Raw genomic sequence first — 19,879 nt, forward strand, 5'->3', positions numbered from 1 at the left:
TTTCAGGAAAACTGCAGCTCTTAATTATAAGATCTTTTAATAGCTAAACAAATACATGCACACACAGAAATGAGAAACAGGCATGACAGTGATATCAGTGTGATAAACTGCAGGCTATGGTGATAAACTGGAAAGGCACCATAAATCATGTTTAAGCACCTTTTGCTTACTTCGCATTCTGTTCAGTGCGGAGACTAACCTTAACATGCCCAAACAGCTGAGTTTATCCACTATTAATATATGGCAGTGTATTGGGAGTCTTGTGGAAGACATATTCAAGGAGTTAGCGATCTTGAGCAGGCCATGTCTGCTCTATTGGGCCTTGTACTTAAGGCTTGAGAAGCCAATAGATTAGCATGAGTAGCCGCTGTAAGGGAATCTGCTGGAGTGTCCCGTGCTGGCCTGTGCTGCGCTCTGGTGGATGTTATGACAGAGATAACATGCCAACTTGTCAGGAGAAGATATATGATTCTATTTTTCACACAAAATAAAATGCACCACGGCATGGGAGGGAGGAGGAACCTCTCCACAGACAGGATCTGTGCATCGTGCCATCTGAAAATCCATCTGGGGTCCATCCAGTGCTGCACAAATGCAGGGTACCCAGCGTCTGAAGGCATGTAAGATTTACTCACTATCTATATTCCTCTTTTTATTCTATCTTATTAAAACAGCCATTTCATTAAACCTCTTGTTTTTGGGCCTTTGTTATCAAGATCCAGAAAGAACCCTGTATCATCTCTCTCACCTCACACACACACACACCTTGCCCCGTGAAGAACAGGCAGGCACTTTCAAATTTTTCTGAACAGAAATGCCACTGGACAGCTTCCATCATGAGGCAAAAACCACTCTAGAAAGCTGGGAGACATATTACTAAATATGATACAATGAACCAGGGCCCAAATTCGCAACCAGACTGCACTTTGTGAAATCCCAAAGTGTGCAAAACCCTAACCAGTCTACAACTGTGTTTCACATTCAGGTTAAAAGAAAGTAAAGTATACATTCTCCAGCAGGATTTTTCAGCATACTAGCTTCCTCCACTGTCCTCTCCTGGGCAGGTCTACTTTCTTCATATTCCCTGGCTTTACTGCCCTTTTTCCTCCAGAGTTGAAACTTTAGGTTTTAGTCCTCATGGAGCGAAAGAAATCAATCCCATAAGAATAGCCACTGTAGCACAGAGAAGAGTATATATAAAGTATTGAAATCAATAAATCAACAAGACCATATGAGAACTCATAAAAAAGAATTTGCAGCAAGACACTTTAAAGTGTGAAGCTGGAAATGTATCCTGTCTCTTTTAGACTGTCCTGGTAAGATAAAAGGGCTGTAAACAACGTCTGGAGAATAGCCCAGTTGAACAGTTTCCAAAAATGGCTCCATGCTAGTTCTTTTCCAGGCTTTAGTATAGGGAGCATGCCAGGGCAGAGAAAAGAGGCGAAATAGCTGAAATGTATTGCTCTCTCGCTATCATCCCTCTTGGAGGAACCATTGGGTGCTAGTACAAAGGTGAAGGGCTGCCCTAACATTTCCTTCAACTCAGAGCAGGTCCTGGCTGCTTCAAGAATAACAAGTGTAAGACGGAGTTGAAAATCATTGATTTTTGTCTCTCTTTTTTTTTTTTTAAGTAATCTGATTAAATTTAAACTATGTAGTTGTTGTTTAATACCTGTCTCATCAAATTCAAAAGCATTGAAAATTCTCTGGACATACAAAAAAGAACTGCATAGTTATGCTCGTAGTCTATGGTTACTTTTCCCAATATATTTAATGAATACCCCTTTTAGTGTACTGGAAACTTTGCTCTGCATTTGTTGGTACGATTAACATCACATGGCTAAGATATCAAGTAAGTGTTAATTTAACCTTAGTGATAAGTAATTTCCAATACATTAGTAGCATTCAGCTCTAATTTGACCAGCTGGTTATGCTGTGTTTGATGCACCCCAGGATGCGGTTTGCCCTCTTGGCTGCCAGGGCACACTGCTGACTCCTATTGAGCCAACCAGCACACCCAGATCCCTTTCTGCAGGGCTGCTCTCCAGCCACTCCTCTCCCAATCTATACTTGTGTCCGGCATTACTCTGTCCCAGGTGCAGACTCCAGCATTTGTTCTTGTTAAATTTCATGCCATTGATGATTGCCCAATGCTCCAATCTATCCAGATCCCTCTGCAAGGCCTCTTGTCTCTCAAGAGAGTCAACAGCACCTCCCAGTTTATTATCATCAGCAAACTTGCTAAGGGTGCATTCAACTCCTGCATCCAGATCATTGATAAAAATATTGAACAGAACCGGCCCTAGGATTGAGCCCTGAGGAACACCACTGGTGACCAGTCGCCAGACAGATGTAGCCCCATGAGAGTTTTTTTTATTAAAGGGTTTGACATGAGGCCCCATGAGAAGGACTATATTCAGTATTCATGCATATATTTTGTCTTTGTATACTATATCTATTTCAAAATGGGTCTCAAGGCTGAAAGTTTCAGTAGGTCTACAGGGACCTCATAACGAGCAAACAGAAGTAAGCACCTACTCCCATGAGTCTCTTTGAAAGCCTCAATCTCCATTTCTTTTGAAGTGCTCATTCTGAAATTTGTGAATGAAACTGAATTGTGCAGTGGGAATTAAAAACAGAAGAATGTCTGTAGCCTTAAAAATTCTAGTTCTTAAGTAAACAAATGAGAGGCCTGGGCACTTTAACTATATGCACAGGAGCACAATGCAATTTCTTTCTTCTTTATAAAGGGATCTTCTAGTTATGTAAACACTGTTTTCCTTATGGGTAGGATAAAAAAATACAAAGCAAAGAAAAACAACATGGAAATAAATTCTTAGGCCCTATATCAGCCATGAGAGTCACTGGCAAAGTTAATACAGTAGAATAACTCTGGGCTGCTCTAATGTACGTTGAAGACCTGTCAGATAAAACTATATTCGACGTCCAGGAAAACAGATGTCTGTATATGGAAATATTATATCTTCTTTCAAATGTGGCACATGCAGTTTCATGTGGTTTTGTGTCTTTTTCCTTGAAAACTCTACCTACTAAAGGTTGTGTTTGTTTAAAGCACTGACTCTTGGTAACCTGCCAGATGGTACAGGAGTCTTCCTTTGCTTGAAGAATTCACATTTGGTATGATCTAACTATAAATGGCAAAACTATCTTTTTATATTTCAAGGCAACAACTTTGAATGCAAGAAAGAGGGGAGTTTACCCTGAGAAGGTGAATTTCTCCACAGAAACCAGAAGTAAGTTCAGGATAAAAGAGAACCACGTGTTAAATGGAAAATATCAGCAACATAAAAATGAAGTCTGCTTTGATAGCTGAAATTTAGAATAATGCATAGGTCTTCACAGCTCTGCCAATCACATTAAAACCAATGAGATCTCACAGGTATAAATCAAAGGTGTAAGAGTCAAAGCAGTGTTAGCAACTGCAAGCATTCTTCTGAATCTACTGATCCCAAATAAAGGTTAGAGTTATACCTGGAGTCTTGAAATTTCTCAACTGAGATGGAGTGTCACAGATTTCCAAGATCCAGTCACCTGCTGCTTTTTCACTCCAGGAGTGAGTAGTCATAAACTCCCAGTTTTTAAATCCTTCCATGGAATGATCAAATAACCTGAAATAAATCATGACATTATTTTAAGTGCACCATTTTAGTGGAGCTAAGCCTCCAAGTCTCCAGACTCTTGAAAGATATACTAATTAGCCAGTCCATTACGCATAATGGTTTTTCAGCACGTCTTTCAAATACATTTGCCAGTTTTTTGGGGGGTTTTGTGTTTTTTTTTAAATGGAGAAGATTCTTTACATGTCATAATTTGTCATAATTGCTACTAAGGCTTAATAGAATGCAGGTGTCTTGGGAAAAGTGCATAAAACACAGCATATACTTTGCTTTAAAAACATGATGTAAATACAAACAACTTTAAGTTGGAAAAGTTCTGTAACATTTATTTTTGGTTTTGAATTGAAATACTGAAAAGGGATTTTAAGAAAATAAAAGGATTAAGTGACTGAGACAATATGAGCAACTCGATATATGTGATTTCTTGTGAGGCAATCAGATACAACCGAGACACTGGTCTCAAACCTCAAATGACCAAGATATCACTCTATTCAAACACTTGACAGGATTGAGTTTGGGTAAAAGTGAGAGACTAATGGCATCTGATGATTTCATCTGACTAACAACATTACCATAATTACTTAGGTCTTGGGTGAAGAGGTTAGAGCTCAGGCCTGGATTACAGTAATTTCTAGTACGGGGGGGCCCAGTTCAGAGGCTGCAATTTGATGCTGATCAGGTGGACGAATGTGGACTGTTGGGAGTTTTCATTGCCTAAAACTGGAATTTATTAATAAGATTTTGGAAAGACACAAGAGAACTTGCACTTCTGTTCAGTGCTCACAGCATGTTGCCTGGTACCCCAAAGCTATTGATGGGAGATAGATACACTCTAATTGAGACTGTTGCCTCTACTAAAATGGCACAGCTCAGCTTTAAAGATATATATACACTCACACACATATAGAAAGATCTCCCCCTCTCACACACAAAGCAGAATAACTACAACATTTATCACCATTTTAATTTGCTTTTTAGTCCACTGGTGACAGCTATATTTAAATATTTTTCATAAAAAATTATCTGTACAGTAGAAAATCCAATGGATTTAGAATACTTTTCCATTAAACTGAGAGAAATCTAGTGCTTGACTACAAAATACTCTAAACGATCTTAAAAATACATTTTATACTCACTTGATTCTTTACTGTTATTTTCTAAGCACATTTCAATCTTTATTCTCAAAAGGTTATGAATTTCTGTGGGAAAACATTGGGAAAGCAGGATACTTTTGTAGCAATGTGAATATGTGCCAAGTTCTGGTTAAAATGTTCACATAGAATGCCGATAAAATGCCATTCTTGCTGAAAACTGGTCAGAGGCATGGGGCCAAGTACTGCATGGGTCTACATATCCACAACTCTCCTCAGTAGGACCCATATGCATGGAGCACTTATAGGATTCAGACCATAGTTGATTTTTGCTCTCTCATTTGTGTAACCATTTTCCATTCTCTATGAATGCCTATATTACTCATATTTATTAAAGTTGATAACATTAAAATAAAATATTCATATATATTTAAAATTAGGATGGATTTTCACTCATAATTGGATGAGATTTACTTCTGATGTAATTCTAAATATAGAATTATGCCACCAGAGTTGGCCTGTTTCATATCACTGTTAAATCAGTTGTTTGAATACAACAAATTTCACAAAAACATGACAGATAGGACACATAATTTGACAGATCATTTACTGAAAGGGTAGAAATTATCTACCTAGTTATTACCCAAAGTTTGCATGTGGGTATGTCCAATTTAAGTCATCATATGCAGGTTATTTCCAAGAGAGTTAGTCAAATTATCATACAGTGTTTCGCTGATAACTAATGTATTACTTTTTAAACACACTGTCAGTCAAAGCAGCAATATTCCTAATTGCCATTATGGCAGCTAAATTATTGTCCTGGTTTCGGCTGGGATAGAGTTAATTTTCTTCCTAGTAGCCGGTATAGTGCTGTGCTTTGGATTTTAGTATGAGAATAATATTGATAACACGCTGATGTTTTGGCTGTCGTTAAGCGGTGTTTACATTGGTCAAGGATTCTTCCCCCCCTTCAGCTCCCCATGCTCTGCCAGGTGCCCAAGAAATGGGAGGGGGCACAGCCAGGATAGTTGATCCAAACTGACCAAAGGGCTATTCCATACCATATGATGTCATGCCCAGTATATAAGCTGGGGGAGTTGGTTGGGGGGTAGCGATCACTGCTCGGGGACTGGCTGGGCGTCGGTCAGCGGGTGGTGAGCGGTTGTATCATTTTTTTTTATTATTCTTATTTACTTTTTCTTTTTTCCCCTTTTTCCCCTCCCTTGGGTTTTGTTCCTCTCTCTCTCTCTCGTTGTTTTCCTTCTCATTATAATTCATTATTATTATTATTATTATTATTTTGTTCCAATTATTAAACTGTTCTTATCTTAACCCACGAGTTTTCTTACTTTTGCTCTTTCGATTCTCTCCCCCATCCCACCGGGGGGGGAAGTGAGCGAGCGGCTGCGTGGTGCTTAGCTGCCGGCTGGGGCTAAACCACGACAGTCTTTTTTGGTGCCCAATGTGATGCACGAAGGGTTTGAGATAATAACAGATTAACCAGAGCATATTAAGGAATTTAGATCTGTTAGTAGTTGTGGGACGCGATATTGATCCATCTGTTCCTAGCATTGGTTTACCTGATCTGCACCATGCTCATTTTTTTGCTGTACATGTTAAAGATCGGTGTTGGTTTTTGCAGTTTGCTCTGCTCTACTTTAATTGGTGATGTTTTGCCTAGGAGATTTGTTATTAAAACAGTGACCTTGGGTTTATTTTGGTATCTAAGTGCTGTACTGAAACCGTTACTGTATGTCGGGTATCATCTTATGGAGACAATTCGCAATTATACCTCTTCCTCTGAGAGGTTTTTTATGGAGGAAATGCAGAATTGTACCTTCACTACTTTCTTCTACAATGCTTCCTCCTTCATTACAGTAACTTTTCAGTATTTTGAACAACCTTGGGTAGTTAAGATATTTCTATTGGTATTGCTTGGGAATATTGTTTCGATCTTGTCCAGGGTTAGTAAGCAATTTCAGAATATCATCCAGAGATCTGCCCCAAGGCCGGATAGTTATGAGTGGCAGGGCGTGTGGGATAGCATGGGCAAATGCCTAGGGCGGTGGGCACCTCCAGTGTTTTGGAACTTCACCCCTGAACAAGTGCTGAATCCTGAAAAATTAGTAGAATATTTGGAAAAAGTATGCTGCAACCTTGGCAATTCTAGGGAGATAAAAATCACTGCAATGTGCTGGGGTCTGGCCCATGCCTACCGAGCCCTGTTCAACACTATTCAGAACCGTCAAGGATCTGGTGATAAAATGACAGGCACTTAACTCTAATCATTTGAACAATTAATCCTCATCCTCACACCAGCCAGCACTTTCCAAGCCTGTATTTTCTTCTGTTGCAGTATATACAATGTAATCATGCTTAGTACTTTCCAAACAACAAAGCATATGTTCCCTGTAATGCAGTTTTTAAAGAATACACGAGGCTCAAGGCAGTGACAGTGTAATCCACCAATGGCTGCAAAGGAATCCACATCACCTACAATTAGCAAGTTTTCTTACTGAAGTCATTTTAGGGGATGCCAACATTAAGAACAAAATATGCAGAAAAAGTCCAGGTATTGCCTGGAGAACCTACTGTCAATGCACCAGAAACTACACAGTGACTCTTCTTTCCAGAACTGGTAGAAAAGTGCACGTGTAAAATATACCTTTTGCACTTTAAGACATTTTACCAGCAAATTTTTTCAAATTAAACCCAGATGAGTAATGGTAAAGCAATGAGGTTTTCCCTAGCTTCAGTAAAAAACAGCTGGTATTGCTGCTATTAATCATGTACATGTGCATTAAAAGCTCTTGTATGTCTGAGAAAAGCATCTTGGGTAGTAGCAATGTACAGCAGCCTCTGGAACCTTTGCCTATAGAAAAAAAACCAGACTGTTTGCTGCCAAGGCATCCCTGCATGCTACTTGCACTTGAATGACTTTATTCCGATGCCCTCGTGATTAATACTTTAAAAATCAAATGCCTCAAAACTAAAGACATTTTCATGTTAGTGAATAACAATACTCCTACCCCAGTTTTCATAACATAATGCTAAAGCGTACATACCCAACAACCCTCAATATACTAATTGTAAGACAACTAAACTGTAAGAAACAGAAAATCCAAAAATCATTTTGAAATATCATTTTGAAAAGTGTTGTGTCCATATACATCACTTTACCCTAAGAAAGGGTTTTGTGAAGGCTCTAGTGTATTTCAGATCTAGATTTTGCAAAATACATTTATTGCTTAATATTAGTACCCCAGAGCTGTGAGTTGGTGTCAGCCAAATGTGACTGACAAATCAGTATATCTCTGAAGCTTGCTTGGGGAAGGAATTTCTGGTGTGACCGTATGAATATTTGCTCTTTCATGAATAATTTGTTTTTACAAAATGGCAAAACATTAAATAGCCTTTCAGGTTTCTTTGGTTTTGCACTAGCATTCTGATAGTATAGGATAAGAAGCAGCTGAACACCATCGTATTTCAATACACACACTTACTTTTTCTCTCTCTACCACAGGCACAGAAAACAATTACTTTTTAAGGAGCAGGGGTTACAAAGAGACTAATTGAATTAAACTTTGTACTTTTTCCACATACCAGTCATCACCAGAGGTGAACTGTGAATGCTGGAATGTCTTTATTTCCCACTTGCTGTGAGTCAACTGCAAGACATGAAAGGCTAGAGCCAAGATTTAGCTGTGTTAAGACCACTGGGTTTACACAAGCTTGTTTTGTTTGGATACCTAGTTGGAGGATTTTTAGATTTTTTCATTTTGAAGCATGGAAGAACAGTGGCATAAAAACAGAACAGAAAGCTAAAGAATGATTCCTTCAAATAGAAAACAAAAGTCTGATTTGTAATTGTTCAGAGGGTAGAAGTCTGCCCTCTGCACTGGTTAGCAAAGGGTAAGTTCTTTGTTCAGCATAGCAGGGAGATAGATGTGTGTGCACGTGTGTTTTGTCTGCAAGGCACTGACAACACCGGTAATGAAACACAGGAGATATCTGAAGGGGGCCAGAAACTCCATAACAACTTTCTTTTCATTTGATGTGCTTTTTTCAGCAAAACTGACTGGGGAAATGTAGCTGATGAGACAGTATGGAAAGCAAGCCACTCCCAATTCATTAAAAGCTTTGAGGAATAGGACTAGGGATATAAACTTTTGTGAAGACTTGAGTGGGAAGAGTTCTCACAACATAGATGTGATGTGTCACAGCAGTTCTTGCTGCTTCTGAGACACATTGCACTAATGTCAACTTTTGTGTGGGAGCCATGCTCTGTGTCCAGCAGAGCTGCAGTCATCTAAAGCTGCTAGTCACCAAGGCAAAAATATTCCTTATTATACTATAGTCCTGTCAGGAAGAATTTTCTAGACAGCTGGAGAAGTATGAAAGCATTTATCATTGTAACTTATTTGCACAGTTGGAAATGGGATGGAGTTTGAGGAGGTCTCTGGGCTTTCTTAGTGCTTTAATGATCTGTGGTAGGCAGCAGTACTCTTGATTGCTGATTTAGCATTATGTATCTGGGAAGGAATGCTGATGGTTTCTTCAAAGAAAATTTCTTGTAGTAGACCAAGGAAATAGAAATACCACCAGGCAGCCTTTCGGTTTGTTGAGGACAAATGCTAATGATGTACCTCATCTCTAGGGACTGAAATTGCACAAATGTTGGAAATGCTGCATTGGATAAAGATATACTTGTTTGAGTTCAATCTGGAAAAAAAGAAACTACTTGATGCAGTCTCACAGTTTCTCCAAGAACATACTGTAGAGGTGACAGGATGAAAAAAAAGGATGGATCTTTCTTAGTGGCTAATGTTAGAGGGGCCTGACATCCGACAGCAAGTATCCATCGTAAATCTATGGGATTAAGGAAATTGCTGACTTTTAAAAAATTTTAATAGGCTGTTTATAGATGGACCCATTCATTTTAAAGTGCTAGTGCAACTTCTGAGCATTCTCCTACCAAGAGCCTTTCATGGCTCGAGCATACTACATACTACTACAAAAGGGGAAAAAAAGGATATGCAAATTGGTAACATCAGGAGTCATAACCATATTCTGAAAGCTTAAAGAAAATAGTAAGAAAAGATTACTATTCTGTCTGATTTTTATTACTAGTAGACAAAGGCATAAGAAAGGAGGGGAATGAAAAATAAGTGCCAATAGCATGTAGAAACACATTTCCATTCAGCTTCAGTTTCCTTCTATAACACTCAGCCTGTTATTTTCTTTGCACTTCCCAGCCAACTAATAATTTGTGAGCCACAAAAGGCTATCAAAATTGACTAATCTTAGTTTTAAAGATGATGATCCTCAACAGCTTTACAGCCTATTCTTCTACTGATAAAGACAGAGATTGCCATCTTTCAGTTCATTTGTTCTTCATTTTCCCCATCTCTCTCAGAAAAAATAATCAAGAACTTTGTGTGTTTCAGCAAAACCTACTGTAATGACTTAACTACTCTTTGATGATGCTGCAATCTCAGCGCAGGCTCTGTGTGCTAACTGGGTTGCAAAGTTATGTTGTCATACTATACCTGTTGGCCAAGAGCTGTGACCTAGTTCCAGAAGGAGAGGTTAGGTAAATTGACAAGTCTCCACGTCGAGGGTGAGTAACAGTGATGCGTACAACCACGTGCTCCAAGTAGATCACATGGTGGTTGGGATTATCTGAACAGCCGGTGGCTTTGTAAATTGAACGGACAACACTGTCAGGCCGTATAGTTCTATAATATAAGCATATAAAAACATCATCAATGTTTCTTGCTTGTTCCTGACAACTAAATCACTTTTTCTTAGTAGTGACTGTCAGTGTTGGACAATCATTTCTGAGAAATCAGTAGCCTATAACCCTTGGTTTTAACACTTATTTCCTAGCTGAAACTATCACCATAGTGTATTTACTTTACTGCAGTCACTGGCAATTAATAATTACTGATTTCTATTAAGGGCTATACTGACATGTACAAATGCTAAAAGAGGACAGTGAAGACCTGTAATAGGAATAAACCTTTGGGACAGAGCATTTTTTGTGGATTAGTGGCCAGTTGGGATTGTCATGGGATGACAGCTGGTGATTAAGTACCATAAGTACCATAGCCATAGTCCTTGCTTATGTGATAGCAAGTATTGTGTAGCAAACGTGGGCAAACAGTGTTGGACTCAGATGGTTTAAATTGGCATGGCTTCCTTGCAGACTATACCAGTTATGGATCTAGATTGTCAAGTATATCTATCAAATAAAAACTTTCCTCAATGATTTTAAGGCTTTGGAAATGTGCCTTATGACTGATGCTCTCTCTGTATCCACAGAGTGCATGTACAGAATACTACTCTTAAGCCTGGTTCTATAGAGACCCTATCCTAACAAGCAAAAAACAGTTTAGACTTAGTCTCTGAGACAAAGACTCTCCTGAGACTGTTTCAGAGTGATAATATGATATAAGATTTTAATGAAAAGAATATTTGACTGTTAGACACTGGACTATTGAGTTTGTACTCATCTTACAAAGATGACTGCAGTGCACTCAACTAGACATTCTTGTTCTTTAGAGCATCATCTATGCCAGTATCAATTAACATCCAGCCTGACTTGTTTTATACCTTCAGGTTTTGGGATATTCTTTAAATTCCATTCCAAGAATTGCAGGGAACAAACTTTACAGGCAAATGTTCTGACACATCTGAAGGTGAGAGAGATCCTCAGTGTAGCTTTCAAAATCACCCATTAAACACAATGCAAGGGAGGGATATATTATACCCAACTTCTTTCCATAAGTTTATGCCAGCAAGAGTTTTGGCAGCAGGTATTACTTGATTTGCCGATCCGTGTTCTCCACACACACATGCTGTGGAGGGACTGTTGTCCACTTTTCTGCTTCTATCACCATTGCTTCAGCATCCATCAGTCCAAATCCATAGAGGTGGCTCACTGCAAGGTACAAGCAGAATGCAATTATAGGATGAAACCTTGTAAAAAAACTTGTAACCTTGATAAAAACTTTCATCATAGAATAATTCCAGAGATTCATATGCTAACAGGAACTGCTTTTTTTTCCTACTTCTTATTTGCTTTGGCTCAAAGCTCAAAAATCTCTTTGCCAGGAACATATCTAATTTGTTCACTGAATCTGTTCACTACTTTATTACAGAAGCAGCTAACAACCAGCATGAATAACATCGCCTTACCATGAGGAGGGTGGACCAGAACTGCAGAATGCCAGGGAGTACAATTGCCTCAGATTGCCCTTTGTCCAGATTCAGCATGGCCCTCTTATATGACATAATGTTAAAAGGTGTAAAGAACCAGAGAAGAGTAATTTCTGTCACTCAAAAACCAAATACACACACACATGTAAATATTGAAGGCAACTGAGACACTGGATTTACGAAGGAACAGACTGTCTTTTATAACTTCTGTATGCTCTTTACTTTCCTGAGTGTAGCATGTAGATGCTACTCTTATATGCAGCACATTCCCCACTAGCCAGCCAGCCAGCTAGATCCAACATCTCCCTAAAGTTGTCTGCATGAGGAGGGTAAAAAAGTTATGGTATTTGAAGTCCAGGGCTTTAAAGGTAATCTGGTTTTCATGCAGAACATGTGTCTGAAAGGCTCCTTTCTCTACCTCCTTTGCACTTCTGCAGATGCAGGTCAGTGAAGTTATTGCTGGAGAGAGCTGTAATGTGGCTGCTGACGTCTGATATTACCTACTGCATGCATCACACATAGAATAGAATCATAGAATCATAGAATCATTTAGGTTGGAAAAGACCCTTAAGATCATCAAGTCTAACCGTAAACCTAGCACTGTCAAGTCCACCACTACACCATGTCCCTAAGCGCCACATCTACATGTCTTTTAAATACCTCCAGGGATGGTGACTCAACCACTTCCCTGGGCAGCCTGTTCCAATGCTTGACAACCCTTTCAGTGAAGTAACATTTCCTAATATCCAGTCTAAACCTCCCCTGGCGCAACTTGAGGCCATTTCCTCTTGTCCTATGGCTTGTTACTTGGGAGAAGAGACCGACACCACCTCTCTACAACCTCCTTTCAGGTAGTTGTAGAGAGCAATAAGGTCTCCCCTGAGCCTCCTTTTCTCCAGGCTAAACAACCCCAGTTCCCTCAGCCGCCTCTCATAGGACTTGTTCTCCAGACCCTTCACCAGCATGCAGTGGTACTGAGCATTCATGCCTGGAAGATAGCATCCTGTTGATGCTCATTCCTGGATGGTCCAACCTTACCTCTACCTGCCTGCCATGCTATGGAGATACAACAACTGTCCCCTTGCAAGAAATTTAATGCATAGTAATTTAACTTAATGCCTGAATGCCTTTTACTCAAAGATGCAGAAGGCTTTAAAGCGTCATCTTTCCTTAGATGCATGTGAAAGAAGGATTGAACTTTCAAATGTAAAACTCCCAGACAAGATGAGGTATTTCCAACAGATTTGCTCCAGTCCCATAATCTTTAACTTCTTGATAATTTTGAGTACTTGATGTAACTGTCTCAAGCATTCCAGCAGCTCACAAAGGGTAAAAAGATAACTGCTTTGAATTTCTGTTTAAAGATCAAGTTCAGTAAAAATGTCTAGTTTGTAAAGGGGTTAGTAATAAACAGCCTTACAAAACAGACTCAAACTTTCACTTACTGATCTTCAAATCAGCTGTGTGGTTTTGGTTGCTGTTCCAATCAAAACAGAAGCTTGCAAATGAATTTTGATAAATTAGAAAGAGCTGTTCACCATGTGGTTTTATTGTGACAAATCTGTGCCCTTGGTAAAATCCTGAGGGGAGGAGGTGAAAGAAAAAAGCTTCTGGAGGGTGAAGTTTAGATCACAAATAACACTGTATTAATAAATCAGTTTATCTTGCTACCACAGACAGTGTTACCAGAAAACCCTCAGAAAAACATAAATGTTATTTTAATACTTAATGTGACAAGGCATGGCATAAGTCTTTCCAACTGCACCTTGCAGAGGATTTTATGAAAGCAACCTCCATTCATTGCAAAACCAGAATTCAGAGGAATCCATCCAAAAAAACCCCCAACCTTGTCAAACAAATAGCAGTTCAAAGCATAAAAATAATTGGTACTTAAGGATTCCATTTTCCAAATATGGCAATATCTAATGTTGTCTGAAACTGCCAACTGAAGAGGGTTCTTTAAAGGAAATTCCTGCAAGGCATAATGACTGTATAATGAAATTGTTCTCTTTCCATCTCCTTCCCCTTCAGCCCCAAACTCAAGTGCACATAGGATGGAAATATTCATTTGGAGAGAACTAAACACAGCACCTCTGCCAAATAAGGCAGGTATTGTTTTCAGAAATTAAACAAAAGGACTAGAGTATATGAAGATAATGAAATTCAACCCTCCTTCAGACTTTTGAATTCTCTTTAATGTATTCCACAAACAAATGGACAGGGAAAGAGACTTTCTATTTTTACATGTGGGTGAGGGCAGGCAGAAGAAGGGCAAGGAAGGCTTAAATGGAGAAAAATGTTCATACTGTGAAGAGGGTCCTCGTGATGGAAAACTCCCTGGTCATAAACATCATCTTGCAAAAACATCTTCTGATGAAAGCATATTTATCTGTGCAGTCACTCATCTATTCTTACACTGCATCCATTGCTCTGATATTTAAAATTTTAGTTAATAATCATTCTGTCTGCTTCTGAGGGGGTGTAGTGCTGTCCTGTAAGAAGGTATTTGCCTTTCAGAGATGGAAGGGGAATGTGAGTTTGGTATAACATAAATTGGTGGTTAAGGGACAGTCTTTTGCTCTCGTTGAGCTCAAGAGCTGCAAACTTTGATCTCCTGGTGCTGAAGGTGTCCGTGGGCAGAACCATCCTTGAATCCCCTCCCTCCACTCATGCAGCAATGCAAACTGACCCATTCCTATTTCTGCAAAATTGCATGCATACACAGCTTTACAGATGCAGTAAAACTTTCAAAGAAAAACTTGCCTCCTCAAACACAAAGTAAATATCACATTTTTGCTGATCTGTCTACTCTTCCTATCATTAAAGAAAATAACATTTCTAGGGGCTAAAGTCCATTTATTTATACCTAGAGCAGTACCTCTATTAGCTCAGCATGAAATCAAGGACTGCTCAACTGCTGGATACACTTCCCCAGCTTTTTCATAATCCCTTTGTTTTTGTCTCAAACTGATATTGAAAATTCAATAGCTTCCTTATTTATATACAAAGAGGATGTAAAGCCACAAATCTAAAGACAGAATATATAATCCACTTGACTAAGAGAAATATGAATTTCTGGTATTGAGAAATCATAACACAAAATCATGCAGACTCCAGGAAAACTGTGCCCAAACACTGAAAACACAGCATTTCCAGCGCCTCAGTGCAGCTAAATTTGTCATGCTGCAGTTTTCATTTCCTATCATCAAGATGTCTCATCAATAGTTTAGATGCTAAGCTTCCCTTGATATTCTGCTCATTTGACAAAAAGCACTGCAGGATATTTTCTCTCCACTATATTTTTTGGCATTTAATTTTCTATACCATAAAAGCAGCATTGGAAATACAAATATTTCCTGGTATCTGTGATAATTTATAACAGATATCAAATACTAAATCAGTAGGCAAGACAAACTGCAATACCTTTAGTTTTTCAAACCAGGAATATGCAGCTGTGCTAAACTAGACTCAGCTGTTTGATATGTAAATTATTATGACTTGTCAATTTACGCTACCTTAGGATCTTGCTACAGTCTCATCCAGAATGAGAAATACAAAATAAGAGTCTGAAATGCCCCTTATGCTTTGGTTCGCTTAAAAATTGCTTAGCAAGACAGGAAGACATGGGACTACAAAATTTTTCTTTGGGTTTTTTGCATTTGTTTTCTCTTATTCTATTCTGTAATTCAGTTGTGTGTCTGTGTGTGCATGTGTATGTGTGTAGAGAAAGAAAGATTTTTCTGGCAAGTTTTGAATGGTTACATAGTCATCTGCACCAAAGCACTTAAGTGAGTCTGAGCTTGTTTCCACAACTGTACTAGTGCACACATTCACCAAGGAGAGGTGAACATGTGCAAGTGTATCTAGCACTATAGTCAGAGCAAACAGGACCATTTTTTTTACACTTGATTAGGAAATGCATATATGTAGTCATTTGATGCCAGGTACTGTGCTGGCAACTGTGTACTTGACAACAGAGACTCAAAAATATCTATGTTTTAACAGCGGTGTAAAGCTTCCCCTTTCTACTCTTTTATTTGCTTCCTTTTCCTTATCAAAAGGAATTTCAGTATTTCATAGGACCATAGTAAATATTTGTTTCAGTTTTAGTTGAAGGATTTCAAATATATTAAAATGAAAAATTCTTAAGACTCTCCAGTTACTCTCATTCTATAACTACTTCAACCCAACCTACACCAATATTTATTTCACACGTGATAGTTTATTTGCAAATATAGAACTCTAATTATATATTATTTTAAGTTTCTGTCATTTGCTTAGTATATCAAAATACTTCTAATTACAAATAGGAAAGCCAGTTGTTTGAAGAAAATTAGGGGACAAAAAAAGGAGAAATGCTACAATGACACACTGCTTAAACTATTTTCATTTTGTTTCACCATGTCTTAACTGAGAGAACATTGATCTTGAATGAGATCTTGTTTCAGCCATATCCTTAACTGCAAATTACCCTGTTTTGTGGCAACCTATGACCAGTAATCTATGATAGTAGGATGTGATTTCTGAAATGCATAACTGCTTTACAAGCCAATAACACAACTGTGCAAGAATGTTCTTTTTTGCTCTTGGTTGTAAAACCAACTAACTCCTTCAAGCTTTTTAAATTAAGTACAATATTTGCATTTTCATATTTTATACAGAACCAAACCCCAAATTTTTCAATCTTTCAACAACAAACCCAGTCCTTCCTCCCCACATAATTCCCCTCAATCCAGGTTATTAAAAATTATTAAAAATTAATCTAGGTTATTAAAATTATTTTATTAATCTTACCATCACACCAGAGAAGGATTTATAGGACAGAAAGTTGTGCAATAAATTTGTTATAAAAGTGGCTGTTACAAAGGTGCACAATGAGAAATCGAGGAGTTTCTATAACTAGAAAAGTGCAAACAGAATACTTGAAAATAGCCTTTATTAAGTTTCCAGTTGTGTTTGTCAATTATTGATTCTTGTATCAGTACAAATAATTTCTCTACTAATATATTAACTGTGGATTTACCTGACAATATATTTGACAAAAAAATCAATCCTCTGTATTTTATAGTTTTCTGTCTGACTGAAATCTCTTATTCATTGATAAAATAAAATATAGATCTTCCAGGACAACTGGTGGGACAGCTAGTAGAAGCTAAACTTCCAGCAGCCAGTATAGCTTTGTGAATAGTTTCTATATGCAGTTCTGACACTATATCACCTTGAGCCTTTACATCCACTTAACCTCTAAAACCCATCACCTTAAGACATAAATTAAATTCAAGATCACTATTGCATTCACATCCTGGCAGTAATTATCTACTTCAGGTATTTAAAATGTGTATTAAGCAGGTAGACATTGGTTGACTAAAAGGACTAAAAGCAAAAGACAGTTTTGGATCATCAGAGTCAGACTCTACTAATAGTGACAGCAAGTACCACCCAAATACCTTCCTCTCTCACAAGTGTTAGCAGCCTCAAGGCACAGGTCAGTGGGATTCAGCCACCCCACGGTCAGTGGTCAGCACTGAGAACCTGTGTGTATCCAGTATGGCCATGCCAAGTTCTTCACTTCCTGCAGCAAGACCTGAATCAGTATCTGATTTACTTTTCAGAGCTTGTTTAGATATGAGTAAACCATAGTAGTCTTCAGAGCACACGGTATTCTGTTGTGCCCTGCATATGGAGATATTTTCTTCAGCGTCACAGAAAGTACCAGTGCACTTCAGCAGAGTGACCAGGAAGACTGGTTTACCTCTCTGCATCGGAAGGAGCAGGGTTGCTATAAAAACAGAAAACCTGACTACTACTGTAGTCTAACAGTGTAGTCTAACAGGAGCTGGTGGAATGCCAAGGCTTACATAAAGCTGATAAGGGGGATTCAGGCTGGAAAGCAGAACGTCTAAACAAGAATTACTGTCCTTGGGAGTAAAGCACATCCTGGAGAAATATGTAAGCTAATTAAGATGTTTTGGGAACCATCTGAAACAACTAGTAGAAGCGTGATAAGAAGCACCCTCACACGAACTATCCTCATTATAATACTAAAAGTCACACCCCTCGAGCTGGAGACCCCGGCCCAAGCAGAGACCCCTCACCTTTGAGTGTGCACAGAATATTAAAGTAGCACTGTAGCTTTACGTTGAAAAAAATGTAGACCAATAGAAAACTGCTTTGTGTAATTGCTTATGCATATGCATAACTAGACTGTATAAATACTGTACCTGTATGACCGAACTTTGTGCTAGCTTTGTGGAGCTACCACCTAGCACCCATCTCTGTGCAGACATGAAATAAAATACCTCTGCCCTGTGTGTATATTGGCGTCTCGCACACTGGGTAAACGACCTCACACTTGTGGGATAACACTACTAGCTGATGATTGCTAAGACAGACAAGCTGCTGATTCTCTTGGGTTTCTGCAGCAGGATTTGGATGTAAATCATAAAGCCTCTACTATAGATATAACAATTTTCTAACAAAAACATTTATTTATATTGCTTAAAATGAGACAACTTATGTGAATGGAATAAATCTAAGGATTATGTGCATTTAAAAGGGGAAACAATGTTTGCTGAAATAAAGTTGACTAAGGTTCATCTACGGTAATGGAAACTATAATTTTGAAACTCCGTGATAGTAATTTTATGTTGCATTTTCCCAAAAAGCACAAAGATCCATTGCAAAAAATGACAGCTTGCAAATTTTCTCTAATTAAAACAAGTCATTTTGTGACTGGATCATGGAATACTTAAAAAAAAAAAAAAGGAAACATTTCCTTTATTAGGGGCAAGTTTACCCTCGGAGGTACATTTAGGATTCCCCAATGGTTTAAAAGTAGCCAAATGTAATTGTCATTTCATCCCATTAAATAATAAAAACACCTTTTGGTGAGAGCCTATATGCTAGGCTTCGTCTCAGAACAGATGATGACAGATGAGTTAAAGGAACTGTAAGTGGAAATGCTGACAGATTGTTAGGAGGAGACACAAAGATACCATTTTTGTGCTGTCAGATGTATCAGACACATGGTGCAGAACTTCTGTCTTGCACAATGGCTGTGTTTGTTCAGAGGTGTTGGTGCTCCAGAGGAATATTTACATTCGAATTCCTGACTGAGTATAGGGCTGCAGCAGGACTTTGGCAGAGAAAGGTTATATATAAATGTGCATATAGTTGTAATGAAGTGTTTTGCAAATTATTTAATAATTTGCAAATTTTTAGAATTGAAATTATACCAACCTCATCCCAAAGCACAGAAAATATATAAGTAAACAGACTTCACACTATCCCGGTAGTTCTATACAGTAGATACAGATCAGTAACCTGAGGCAAAAAGGAAGCTAAACAATCAGCTAAGTTTACACGGATAGTTGGACCAGTAACACTGTTAATAGACCTTGTGGATGAATTTCTGCATCCACTGAGTTAATAGCAACACTCCCATTGATTTGCATGAGCTGGTTTTTCTAGAAGGAAATAGTGATACAGTTATACACAAATTCAGGCATCTAACTGATTTGAATTGTTCTATGGAGGCACTTATCTTTCCCATTTATTAAACAGGGAGCATAGGCTCCTTGATGCTCTAGATCCTACCAAGATGCTCTAAATGCTTAACTGGCCTGAATCCCAGTCCCACTAAAGTAGACACTCTCTGATAATAAAACAATTGCCAGTTTTGTAATCACTGAAAATGAAATATAACAACGCAACAGCAACAAAGCGCTTTGGTCTTCCCAAAGGGAGGTAAGACAGAACTACCCCCCTGCATAAGATGTTTACGTAGTTTGTCATGGATGTAAATGAGAAATGTGGGCTTCATTGTCTATAAGTAAAGCATTCTGCTTTGGAGAATTGTATCGGTTTATCATTCACTTTTTAATTCAGTGTTCCTGGTTTTTCTTTCTTAATACTGCAAAATGGAAATCT

At 38.4% G+C, this 19,879-nt stretch overlaps 1 protein-coding gene across 3 annotated transcripts in view; it reads right to left on the bottom strand.

The window, feature by feature from the left end:
- LOC142402963 (proprotein convertase subtilisin/kexin type 5-like) overlaps positions 1-19,879 on the bottom strand; it is a 259,461-nt gene that overhangs the window by 16,255 nt on the left and 223,327 nt on the right. For all 3 annotated transcript variants that reach the window (XM_075488968.1, XM_075488967.1, XM_075488969.1), the window contains 3 exons: positions 11,555-11,672; positions 10,279-10,467; positions 3,493-3,629 (listed from right to left, as the gene is read on the bottom strand). In XM_075488968.1, the coding sequence (XP_075345083.1) occupies positions 3,493-3,629; positions 10,279-10,467; positions 11,555-11,672 (444 nt within the window). The remainder of the gene's footprint in view (positions 1-3,492; positions 3,630-10,278; positions 10,468-11,554; positions 11,673-19,879) is intronic.

This window comes from Mycteria americana, assembly GCF_035582795.1.
Source record: "Mycteria americana isolate JAX WOST 10 ecotype Jacksonville Zoo and Gardens chromosome Z unlocalized genomic scaffold, USCA_MyAme_1.0 Scaffold_18, whole genome shotgun sequence".
Lineage (NCBI taxonomy): Eukaryota > Metazoa > Chordata > Aves > Ciconiiformes > Ciconiidae > Mycteria > Mycteria americana.